The sequence below is a fragment of the Arvicanthis niloticus genome, chromosome 23, assembly GCF_011762505.2.
Source record: "Arvicanthis niloticus isolate mArvNil1 chromosome 23, mArvNil1.pat.X, whole genome shotgun sequence".
Taxonomy (NCBI): domain Eukaryota; kingdom Metazoa; phylum Chordata; class Mammalia; order Rodentia; family Muridae; genus Arvicanthis; species Arvicanthis niloticus.
The window spans coordinates 2,921,502-2,934,386 of record NC_133430.1 but is presented as its reverse complement, the minus strand read 5'-3'; the positions used below and the strand labels follow the sequence as shown (position 1 = coordinate 2,934,386).

At 44.2% G+C, this 12,885-nt stretch overlaps 1 protein-coding gene across 1 annotated transcript in view; it reads left to right on the top strand.

The window, feature by feature from the left end:
- Window positions 1-12,885, top strand: part of Ptprn2 (protein tyrosine phosphatase receptor type N2) — a 747,342-nt gene that overhangs the window by 329,282 nt on the left and 405,175 nt on the right. Inside the window, exons 7-9 of the mRNA XM_076920936.1 lie at window positions 8,240-8,443; window positions 9,968-10,008; window positions 12,186-12,574. Coding sequence (XP_076777051.1) covers window positions 8,240-8,443; window positions 9,968-10,008; window positions 12,186-12,574 — 634 coding nt within the window. The remainder of the gene's footprint in view (window positions 1-8,239; window positions 8,444-9,967; window positions 10,009-12,185; window positions 12,575-12,885) is intronic.

Below are 12,885 nucleotides of genomic sequence, written 5' to 3'. Positions count from 1 at the left end.
AGTGCCATAGGAAGGGTATTGTGATTTCCGGAGACTTAATATATGCTTGAAACCCAAAGTTATAGCCCCTTCTGTGGAAGGAGAGAAGGAAATCCCATATAGACCATGAATTATTTGACCCCAAGAAAGTGGTACATGGCTCTCCATAGTCTTAGTGCTTGTGGATTCTGGTAGCTCTGTGCCTACAGGTCAAGCAAAAGGCTGTACATGCCTGGCTCTTCTGACTTTGCCATGGTGAGCTCCACCCTTGTCATCTTTCTCTCTGTCCCTTTTCTCCTTGACTACCTGCAGTTTCTTAGGTTGACATGCTAGTTTCTGAAGCTGAGTGTTCTCCTTGTCCCCAAGGCCCATATAAACTGAGCAAAGTATTTTCAAGGACATGAGCCACACGGTGATACTTTTTCTGCTCATGATGAAGTGTGTGTGTGTGTCTGTGTGTGTGTGTGTGCACGATGATGAGCTTGGCCTTGTAACCACTGAAGGGAGTAAGAGAGAGGCACTCTGTAAAACATCACGCATCTTCTTGCTTTCTCACTCTTGTGGAGCATGACGTTCAGTCACAAAGGCATCTTCTCACTCATGACTGATCTTATGGACCTCACGAGATCAGTCATGAGAAGAGATCTTTTGGAATAGCTTGGAGAGTTCAGAAAACGCACCATGGCAGTGCAGCCAGAGGTGTAATGAGAACTCACTGAGGGAAGAGCTTCAACTACGGCAAGGACAACTGGGAATTATTTTGTAACTTAAATTCACTTCAAGGGCTCTAAAATGCTCATCTTTGTAAGACCAGGGGATCTGAATGACCCAGACCACCATCTTCTGTCCTCTCAGCTGTTAGACTTGTACTAACCAGTCTATGACATCCTGATGCACCCATGCAGAACCAGCATCTGAGCCCTCAAAAGCTCAGAGGGCTGTAGTATAGGCTGGATTTAGTTCAGTCTATCTAGGGATCTGTGGAGTGGTGTCTCAGTCCCCTCTGGTGCTGGGCACAGTGCACACTGCTCTGCATTGGAAGTATAGAGTAGGTGTGAAGGTTTCTCTGTGCCGTGTGTTTGGTGTGACAGGCTTGCCAACATATAACTATACTGCTTTTGTGTCCAGAGCCCACTCCTGCCTGTTGATGCAAGGAAGAGATGAGCAGTACGCTTGAAATGTGTTAACTGTAGCTCAAAAGAGAAAAGTCTGGAAAACACAAAAAGCCTACATCCCTTATTTGTAAGAATCAGATGCTTCCACTTTAACAAGTTAAGGATTGGTGTGAGACCCAGTGTAGATCTCGGTGATTTCTGTGACTGGCAGCACTGTCAGGGTGCCTCAGGAAGGTGGAGACACAGAGCTGAACTGTCCTATATAAGCCTTGAGATAGAGTTGTCAGAACTGAACCCTTACAAAAACAGATCTAGTGTTTCCTTCACACTTGAGAAGTTGGTATCCACAAGATTTAGACTGTTATTATTAGTGTCGAGGCAGAATTTGCGTGTAATGAGATGCATGGACAGAAGTGCACATAGGAACGAGTTTTGTAGTGTGTGCTTAGGTAGCCATCCCCAGCTTGCAAGTTCCCCATGCACCCTGCTGACAGTTGCAGTTCTGAAGTGAGGCTGTCCTATGAGATCATCAGTGATGGTGCCGGTCCTTTCCCCTCAAGTGTACTTGAGTGCACATTTCAAGTGTACCACTTATCTCCTACTCCCATCTGCAGGCAGGAGTGGGCTCTGGACACAGAAGCAGTGTTGTTACATGACTGTAGGGTCATGGCACCTCTATGACTCTGAGTGGACACCTAGTCTAGCTGCCGTTTCTCTGCCGTCTGGGAATACGGTACCTCTGATGAAGAGCACATGTATTTACCTTCATGAGTGATTGCTGAATGTCTAACAAGAACTGTAGAATTCATCTTCCCTCAAACTATATGGACAGCCTCCTGTTTTTTCATGTACCTCCAAAATATGTGTCATCTTCTCTGACCCCACGAACTGCCTTCTCTTTCCTGGGATTTCTTGAGCTTTGAGGGAACGGATTTAGGGCCGAGTGTTCCAGGGTTTCTCACTCTCTGCATAATATCAGGCTGTAGGTGTCTCTGTTTCTTCCCATCTGCTACAGAAGAAGCTTCTCTGATGATGGCCGTGAACAGGGCACTGATCTATGAGAATGTCATTAGAAGTCATTTTGCTACTTCTTTGGGTATTGTTGTTGTTTTTTTGAATAGTGGAATTTGATTTTAACCTAGGTCCTTCAGCCATCTAGTCTCTGGTTATTGATGACCAAAAAAGAGTCAGGTATGGGTTCCATCTTGTAGAGTGGGCCTTAAGTCAAATCAGATAGTGGTTGGTTACTTCCCCAGGCTTTGTGCCACCAGCGCACTAGCATGTCTTGCAGGCAGTGTAGCTTTGTAGATCAAAGAGTTTGTGGGTGCCTTGGGGCTTATATTTAGCTTTTGGTAGCATGCCGAGTAGCTTTCTGTACCAAAGATGTTAGAACACGGGGGCAAAGGTTCACTATAGGCAAAAGCTTGACTTCTTCATGTTCTATGAATCCTGTGGGTGTTGTCTTCAGCAGTGATGCCTTGTGTGTTGAGAGCAAACTATAGTCTTGGCAACAGTTTGGGTTGTTTGGGGATTCACATGGGTTCCTTTCCCCAACAATTCAATTAGATGTGTCTAATTCCAGTATTGGAAGCTTCATTTGGTGACAAGAGATGGCAAGTTGAGACTCTGACTCCCCTATTATTTGGCAATTTCACTTAGCCTTCAGATACTTTAGGAAGTTTCTATAGTATTGGGTTTCCCTATTATCCGTCAAATAGCCCTTAGTTTTAGATGCTTCTTCCCACATTCCCTCCCACTACCCCCTTTCATCCTCCTTCCCACTTGATCCTCTTGTTCCAAACCCCTCCATCCATCTTTAACTATCTATTCTATTTCCCTTTTCTAATGAGAACTGTGTGTCCCCACTAGTCTCTAACTCTGTACCTAATCTCAGTAGTTCTATAGATTGTAGACTGGTTATCATTGGCTTAAGAGCTAACATCTACATATAAGTGAATATATACCAAACTTGTCTTTATGGGTCTAAGATACCTCACATGGGATGATTTTTTCCTAATTTAATTCATTTACCTGCAAATTTAATTTAAAAAAAAAAAAAACAGCTGAGTAATACTCCATGGTATAGATGAGCCATATTTTCTTTATCCATTCTTCTCTCGAGGGACATCTAGGTTGTTTCCAATGTCTACTTTGTGAATAGACCATCAATAAATATCACTGAGCAAATGCCCCTGTGGTAAGATGAAGTGTTTGGGGGATATGCTGAAGAATGCTATAGCTGGATCTTGGGGTAGATGATTCTCATCGTCCCAAGGAATTACCACACTGATTTCCACCGTGGATGTTTACGTTTGAAATCATATTACCAATGGGTGGGTAGCCTTCTTACTCCACATCCTTGCCAGCATGAGCTGTCACTTTTTTATTCATCTTAGTTAGCCACTGTGGCAGGTATAAGAAAAAAATCTCAGAGTAGTTTTGATTGGCATTTCCCTGGTCCCTAAGGATGTTGAACACTTCTTTAAGTGGTTCTCGGACATTTGAGTTTCCTCTTGAGAATTCTTCGTTTATATCTGTACCCTACTTTGTTTTTGTTTGTTTTATTGACTTCTAGTTTCCTGATAGTTTTTTGTTTTATTTTGTTTTGGTTTTATAGGCTGCTGCTTTGTATAAATGATAGTGTCCTCTGCTGTGCAGAACCCTGTTAGACTCATTAGGTCCCATTTATTAACTGTTGATCTTACTGTTTGTACTAACAGTGCTTTCTGTTCAGAATTTTATTTTCCAGCCAGTGTCAGTGAGTTCAAGGCTATCCGCTACTTTCTCTTTTATCAGGCTCAGTGTATCTGATTTAGTACTGAGGTATTTAATCCATTTGGAGTTGAGATTTGCAGCTATCCAGTTTTGACCAGCACCATTTGTTGAAAAGGCTTTATTTTTTTTTCTAGTACATATTTCTGGCTTTATAAAAATAAGTCAAGTGTCCATGGGTGTGTTTCACTTACTTGGTTAGATTTCTTACAATGTTTGAGGCTATTGTGAAAGGTGATTATCCCCCCTGATTTCTTAGTCCATTGGTCATTTGTATATAGGATAAATACTGATTTTTTTGTGAGTTAATTTTGTATCCAGCCACTTTAGAGAAAGTGTTTATCAGCTGTAGGAGTTTCCTAGTAAAATTATAGGGTCACTTATGTATATTGTCATATCATCACAAATATAAACATTTTTATTTCTCCCTTTACTCTTTATATCTTCTTGATCTCTATCAGTTGTCTTACTGCTCTAGCTCAGTCTTATAGTACCGCATTGAATAGGAATACAGAGAATGGGCAGTATTTTCTTGTTCCCGATTTTAGTGGAATTGCTTTGAGTTTCTCTACATTTAGGTCGATGTTGCTTGGGTAATATGTAATTTTAATAATAATTAATTTTTAATTAATGTTAATTAAAATTAATTAATTTTAATAATAATTGGTAATAAAGGTGGCTTGGGGTAAACCACCTTTATTATTTTGGGGTATGTCCCCTGTATTCCTAATTTCTCCAGGACTTTTTATCATGAAGAGTTGTTGAATTTTTGCCAAAGGTATTTTCTTCATCTAATGAGATGATCATGTGCTTTTTGTCTTTCAGTTTGTTTATATGGTGAGTTTCATTTATCAGTTTAACATATGTTAAGCCATTTTGGTATCTCCTGGGATGAAATCTACTTAATCATGGTAGATAATGATTTTGATGTATTCTTGGATTTAGTTTGCAAGTATTTTTGCATCTATGTTCAAAAGGGATATTCTTTTCTGGCCCAGTCCATTTGGTTGGTGTTCTGTATGTTTCTTGTACCTTGATAGGCACCTCCATCTTTAGGTTAGGGAAGTTTTATTCTATAAATTTGTTGAAAATATTTTCTGTTCCTTTGACTTTGGTTTCTTCTCTTTCTCCCTTCTTCTTCTTCTTCTTCTTCTTCTTCTTCTTCTTCTTCTTCTTCTTCTTCTTCTTCTTCTTCTTCTTCTTCTTCTTCTTCCTATTATTATTATTATTATTATTATTATTATTATTATTATTATTATATTTGGTATTTTTATGGGGCCCCATATTTTCTGGATGTTTTGTCCAGGAATTTTATAGGTGTAATATTTTATTTGCCTGAGGTATACATTTCTTCTCTTGTGTCTTCAATGCCTGAGATTCTCTGTTTCTTTTCTTGGATTCTGTTGGTGAGATTTGCCTCTGAGGTTCCTGTTCAAGTTCCTAAAATCTTCATTTCCCTATGTCCTTCAGATTGTATTTTCTTTATTGGTTGCATTTACCCTTTTAGGTCATGAACAGTTTTATTCATTTCTTTCCACGGTTTGTTTGTATTTTCATCGGTTTCTTTAAGGGATTAAGTCATTTCTCCTCTATTAGATTCATAAAGGCTGTTTTAAGGACATTGTCTTGTGTTTCAGCTATGTTGGAATGGTCAGGGCCTGCTGTGGTAGACATGCTTGGCTCTAGTGGAGACATGTTGTCCTGGCTGTTATTAATTGTGCTCTTACTATGGTTTCTATCAATCTGGGATTGAGAAGATTATAATTCTAGGTGCTGATATCTGGTCTTGTCTTTGTTAGGTAGATATTTTGTTTCTTAGTTTCCATTCCCTTTCTGGTTCTCAGGATAGTGTTGTAGCTGTGTGTTTCCTGGTAGGAAAATTTTCTGGGGTCCTAATATTTGTGGCCACTGGGGGTCCTGGGTATGAGAAGGTGATACTTAAGAATGGAGATGAGCTTGGGGGTGCAGAGAAGGGGTCCACAAGAGGGAGGAAAGCAGGGTGTGCTACCCGGATCTGCTAAGTATCTTGGGAATAAGGGCAGGTAATGAGGAGAGACCACAGTGGGTGGTCTACTATAGAACTGGGAAAGAGACTTGGGGATTGAACTTGGAGGAATGGAGGGAAGAGGTGAGGCTCTGCAGTTAGCCCACCTGTTTCCCTGTTCTGAGTGGCCTAGGGAGTACCTGCTGGAGCTTGGGGCTGGGATAAAACACTGAGTTGGGGAGGAGGGATTGGATGTGATGACCTGTGGGATCCACTGGGGATGGGGTTGGGATGGAGGGACTGCACAAGAAGTGGTCTGCTGCAGAGCTGGATATGAGACTGGAAGATTGGGTTTGGAGAAGCAGAGAAAGGGGTAGTTAGCCTGACTATTTCCTGGACCTCTCTTCCTCCTATGCTTTAACTGTGCTGTTGCCTGGCCAACCCAGCCTCTCAGGTTGCCAAGGTTCTGTGTATTGTATAATCTTCCCATTGCGTAACTTTTGCTATTTTCAGATTTGGTCCTAACCACCTGCTTCTGGCCTATGGTCAAGCCATTCTACAGGTTTTCCTTCTTCAGTCTTTTTGTCCTGTGTTCCTTCTGAGTTTTCCTGGTTTGCTCTCCTGCCTGTGTGGAGGACCTGAGTATCCTCAGCCATAGTCTCTTTCGTATGTTGAAAGTCAGGGTCAAATTTTGACTCCACTTGTGAGTCAAACTTTGACTCCACTATACATGTTCTTGACTCTATACACACAGAAACTAGACTGGTTGACAGAGCCAATGAGAGAATTTTCCAGCACCAGCTAAACTTCTGTATTATCCTGATCCTGTCACAGTATTGCTGCTTCATGAACGCTGTCATTTGGTGTCCCTTCCTTGAAGATGAGGTCTTGTGGGTCTCCAGTTTCTGCTGATGGGGCTCTTATAAGACAGTGGCAGGAGGGAATCCCAGCATGCCCCACTACACATCCTGTCTTCTTGGCCCTGGGCAGTTGTCCTTTCACATAGCATATTCCTGCATGCCCATCCATAGTATGCTTGCACATAGACTCCAGGGGATGTGCCACAGCACTTCAGTATGCTACATTCTTACATTCCAACCACTGCCTATGACTCCAGACATCTGAGCTTGAGGGAACTTTCCTACCCGCAACCTCCCAACTGACTTCTAGAAGTTGTTCAGAAGCAAAACTGGGCAGATGCAGAGGAACCTTGGTTTCTCTACCCACATCTGTCTGTGGTGGAAGATGTCTGACACTTGTGGGACCAAGTCAGAGGGGTCTTGTGTCAAAGCAGGGAGAAAAGGATGTGAGAGAAAAAGAGAAGGAAGGGGGAAGGGTAGGGAAGAGAGAAGGAGGTAGGAAGAGAAGGGATGAGAGACATCCATAGAGAAGCACATGCTGTGTCTCATACAATGTTCATATGGTTGTTTCTCATTGTAAAAGCCACTGTTAGTTGAATACAAAGCCCAAAACAGACACATAAGATGGACCCAGAGTCTAGGTCTGTGTTGAAGTAAGTTGTCTCCCCATCCATAGATCTCACACCTCTCTCACCACGGGGCCTTGTCCTTTCTCACATAATCAGAGGATTATTTGTGGTGCTGGGGAATATGGAATTGTGGTGAATATTCATTTTCAAACATGACTCGTATGTAAAGGGTCTTTTAAAAGCATCACCTTCCTGTCTTACAGTTCGTTCCCTGCCATAGATACCTTAAATAGATGTTAGCTAGAGCTGTCAAATGGTAGAGGCTAGGGGCCTTCGATAGTGGTGTGTGTCCTGTGCCACCTTCCCCTGGCTCTAGCTTAGAAGATTCTAGGCCCAGGCAGTGACAGTTCCTGAGCCCCTGTGTGTGTATACTCATTCCCAGTAAAGGTTTGGCTGGCTGTGTGGGGAACCTGCCTTCTGAGCTTGCTTCACACTCAACACAGAGACAACCAGGCTCTGCATCTATGCAGGAAACATCATCACACTGCTCAGGTGCCTGGCTGAAGCTTGTCTCCATAGCTTCAAGAAGTATGACAGCTATCCTTCTTGGCGGCATCTGAGCAATTAGGTGGAGTGAGACAGTCAGCGTATAAACCAAAGTCTCCCTTCATCCTGTAATTGCTCTCTGTTCTAGGAGAGGCAGATACAGCTTATTCTTGTTGATATTATAGTTTGTTGCCAACCTGAAACCCCCCGCCCCCATGAGATGTGAGCTCTTCCCTAGTTGAACCTGTAGTTGTTGGTGAGGTCTCCCCTATCCTTCCCTGGGCACTCAGTAAGTCCTTTTTTTCTTCTGTAGGTACTATGTCCAGCTAAACACAGAGAAGTCCTTCTTCCCCCAAACCAGGCTACTTCTTACGCTGTCCAGCTCATCAGCTCTGACTTTGTCTGTGCCCATAGACACACTCCTACGGAGTCTCCTGAAGGATCTGCAGCAGCAGGCTGACGTGGACCGCCTGGGTGCCCTGAGGTTGGAGGAGAAGGAAGACTCAGTTGCTGGAGCCATACCAAGTGATCCTGCAGAGGGAAGCCAAGAAAGCCATGGGAAAGGGGCTGAGGGACAGCCAAGAGAGCAGGCAGATGCCCCAGAGGCAATGCTTCAAGGTGACCTCCTACTCCTAGGGTCCTTTGCAGCTGGGTGTCCACAGGAAGGGGAAATAGCCAGAGTGAGGGACTGGAGGAAGAGGGGCCCTGGAGAAGGAGTGAGACCATGCCATGCAGAGGAGAAGGAGCTGTGGAGAGGGAATCTAGGGAGGTGGTAAGACCACAGGAAGAGGAGGGAGATGTGGAGAGGGGAGAGTCCTACTCACCAGGCCATAAATGTATTCTTTCTTCTGGAGAGATGGATCAGTATTAAGGATTTTTATCTGTTTGAACTTTTGCCTCTAAAAGCTTTCTTAACAGAGTAAACTTACCCAAGCAATTGCGTTGAATGGCAAATTGCTCTCAGGGAGGAGGTTTGATTCCTGCGTGCTGAGGTTCAGAAATAGGAAAACCTAGGAGTGATGGAGAGGGCCTTTGTTTGGGTCGTGCCAGTATGCCCTGTCAAATATTTGAACAATAAACTGAAAAGTGTTCATTCAACTGCCTGCATCTACTTCTTTGGCTACTTGGGGCAGCAGAAAGCATCATGCCCCGCCTTATCTGAAGTGGCTGCTCAAGGCAGGCAGGCCTCTAGGCTCTGAGCTCTGAACATGGTAGGCATACAAAATCTTGTTGAAAGCCAGATGGGAGGTACAGTCCCCTCCTCTGTGGACTGAAACTGAGGCAAGTCACCAGTGTCAAAGGGGGAACCAAACATAGGAAGAGCTAGAGACCCCTGTGGATTGAGGGATGTTCCCTGAATCACACACCCTTGGAAATCTGTTCTGGTTAGTGTTTTCTTCCCTCAACTTGACACAAGTTGGCGTCATCTGGGAAGAGGGAACCACAACTGAGGGAAAAAAATGCCTCCATGAGATTGGCCTGCATACAAGTCTGAAGGGTATCTTCTCGATTGATGTGGAGGGGTGCAGCCTACTGTGGGTGGCGCTGCCCTTTGACAGGTGTTTGGGGTTGTATCAGAAAGCTAGCTGAGCAAGTATGATTAACAACCCTGTAAAGCAGTGTTCCTCTGTGATCCCTGTGTCAGATCCCACCTAGACTTTCTGCCATGACTTCCTCAACGATGGACGGTAAACTACGTCTGAAATAAACTCTTTCCCCAGTTGCCTTTGGCCCTGCTGGTTTCTCACAATAGAAAGAAAAATAGAGCAGCATCCCGTTGGCCAGAGTAACAGCCCACATGATCTTAAATATGAAGTCACTTGGGTAGACTTGTCTGTTTTGATAACTATTAGTCGTGGTGAGGTATGGGGTCCTCTGAGCTATGGCAGTCGCTGAGGGTGCTGGCAGGTCTGTCTGTGAAGCTGGGAGAGTTGCCTGCAAGTGATACCATATCATATCTAAGTCTGCTTAGCAAACCCCTCCTCTGCTCTGCAGTTTATAGAGGGACTCTGTGCTAGAAATGCGGTTATGCTGCCCCACTTTGTGTGCATGTGAGGACTCTGTACGGCCACCATGTCATGCACTGGGACACTGTGTGGACATTTTTTAGGGACCTGGATAACATGCTTCTGTCTTTTACAGATCACAGACTATCAGAGGTGGATGACCCAGTGTACAAGGAGGTAAGATGACATCGTATCGACCTAAAATCATACTGTTATCCATCACCTTTATATTTATAAAATACAATTTCCTAGCTGCTGGAAGAGTATGGGGGAAATCCTCAGAATCCTCAAATTCAAATTTGAGGAAACTGAAGAGTGTACATACAACTGTATAGACCTCGGTATAAAATAACATCTGTTTTCAGATTATAAATGAATAATTTGCCATTATAAAGAGACATTAAACTACGGTGAATTCAAAAGGGAGAACTAGTATTCTCAGAATTTCTCTCCCATAAGAACATCACAGGCCCATTTGGTAGACCTGCCAAGTCTTGCATACTTCTTCTGAGGCCCTCTGGCTGAGAAACACAAACCCCAGAGCACCTGGAATTGCCCCAGCTTCCCTGGTGCCTTGTGGAGGCACACAGTTGCAGGCTACTCCATCACAGAGGTGGTCAAGGATTTAAGAAAGGCCTCAGCTTTATGAAAGGGCTCAATCAGCCAACACTTACATACTGCACGTCAGCAGTACTCAGTAGCTTTATTAGATTTGAGGAGGGGTCTTGCTTGAATACTGTGATCTCTAACATAAGTCTTAAGGAAGCAGAAACTCTGCTCAGGTGGCAGCGATGCCATGTGGTTCTATAAAACCTGCTTATATCATTTCCCTTGCTTATGGATTGGTGCCTAACGAATGCCAGCAGGGAGTGCCAGCAAATTGAAGTCACAGCCACAGTGGGGCTTCCATCTGAGTGGTGAAGGAGAGATAAAGTGGGTCAGAAAACAGTTTCTGATTTGGGGAGTGGAATGCATGCCACCCAGAGTCCACAGTCCTTATGGTTGTGATCTCAGAATTCACCCTGGACCTGAGCTTGGTGAAACTCAAAGTCTACCCACGGCCTTCTTGCCTCTACCATGGCCTCCTTGTGCCCTGGTTGCACTTTGGTTCTTCTCTTCCCAGTGTGTTGTGCTGACTTCTCTATTGCTTTGAGTGTTGGATTCTCCGAGCTCTCTTTATTTAGTGACACCTTTCGCCCACACGAGATTCCCCCCAGGTGAGAGATCATTATCCCCTGTCTTTCAAAAACCCCCACTGGCTAACCAACTGTCTTGTATTGTCGCAAATCAAAACTGAAGTAAATGTCTTCATCAAACTAGTGCATTCAGAAATTCAAAAGGAAAACTTACAAATTCTAGCCAAGAGGGAGTGATTTCCCTCACAACTATTTATTTCTTAAATATACATATTTGGTGAAGTAAGTTTTAAAAGAAATCACACCGCCAGTTCCTGTCTAATATAAAATCAGAAATATGACTTCACAGGTAAAACTACTCCACTAGGGTGATAAGGGCTTTTGCTTCTGTACATATTATGAGTGACACCTTGGAGGCCTGGTCCTCATGGAAACATCACCTTTGACAAGGGTTAGATGCTGTTTCAAAATCTGGAACTGCTGACCCCCACCGTGATCACGTGATGCCCAGATTCTCTAAGGCTGAGTATATGAAACAGAGGCCAGACGATGAGATGAGGCTTGTGTGGAACAAACAATGCTGGGTTCATAACCATGAGTCACAATCCCAGCATCCTTCTGAAGATGCCAGTGAGTGCTTCAGGCTGGGAAGTGTCATCTTTACCTGCATCAGAATGTCACTAGAATGAGTACATGTTGCCACAATGGGCTCAGTCCAAGGTTAGCTTCTACCATGATTTCTCTGTCTGTGAAAAGGGAGTATGGATGGTCACAAACTCCCAGAATTTATTTAAAGACTGGATTCACACATATGACATATCTCTTACTATGTCTTTGTATGTGGGAGAGGTCAGCAGAGGTAAAGAATGACTAAGATTTGTGACGGTTGTTAGGTATTCGTTGCTCCTAGAGGGGTCTAGGCACCAAGTGGATCATCTTTAAAACTAGAGATGCTGAGATGTACATCACATACAGAATCCCCCAGGAAGGTGTGTGAGGGAGGGTGGAGGAGCAGGAGAGACCACCATGAAGTGACTCTGACACCTTGACCGGTGTCTCCTCTAGATATCGTTCTGCACAGATACTGCCCTCCTTTCTTGCATACTTGCCTGCAGAGCAACCTACTGTCATTCTGCCATATGCCTTTACCTCTGAACTGTGTATTGGCAGTCCCTTCTTACATGTCATCTTGTGGGTGTTTCTTCTCTTCTTTGTTAGGTCAACCGTCTGAGTTTTCAGCTTGGGGACATCTTGAAGGACCATAGGTCTCCTCTATTACCTGAAGCTCCCCTTCTGGAAAAGTCCTCCAGATCAGAGATGAAGAAGTCAGAGCAGCCTGAGGAGGTCTTGTCTTCAGAAGAGGAGACTGCTGGGGTGGAACATGTGAGGAGCCGGACTTACTCCAAAGACCTATTTGAAATGAAGCAGAACTCAGAGCCCCAGCCCAAGAAACTTGAGGACCAATTCCAAAACCAAGCTCCAGAGGTGTGGGAGGATGAACAAAGCCTCAAGTTGCCAGCACAGGGACCTCCTGATAGTGGAGGCCTACAGCTGGAAGTGCAGCCTTCCGAAGAGGAACAGCAGGGATACATCCTCACTGGAAACAAGTGAGTGGAGGCTCTGCCTTCTGTCCTCTGGGACCCCAAGACCCTGGAGGGTGGCAGTGCCTCACAGAAGTGTAAAAATGGGTCAAGGTGTGTGCAGGAGGCTGCTCAGCTAGAAGCGCCCTCCTTGGCTTTTGAACTTAGCATGAACTTCAGGGCCATGTTTTGAAGCCAGTAACCATGCCAAGCTACATGGATCTTGTCTGCTTCTCTTGACTACCCTGTATCCCTGCTGTTCACAAGCATCTGCAGAGGACATCCATGGGTAGGGTAGCAAGATCTTTCCCAGGTCACTCTCTCCAGGGAATGCCCAC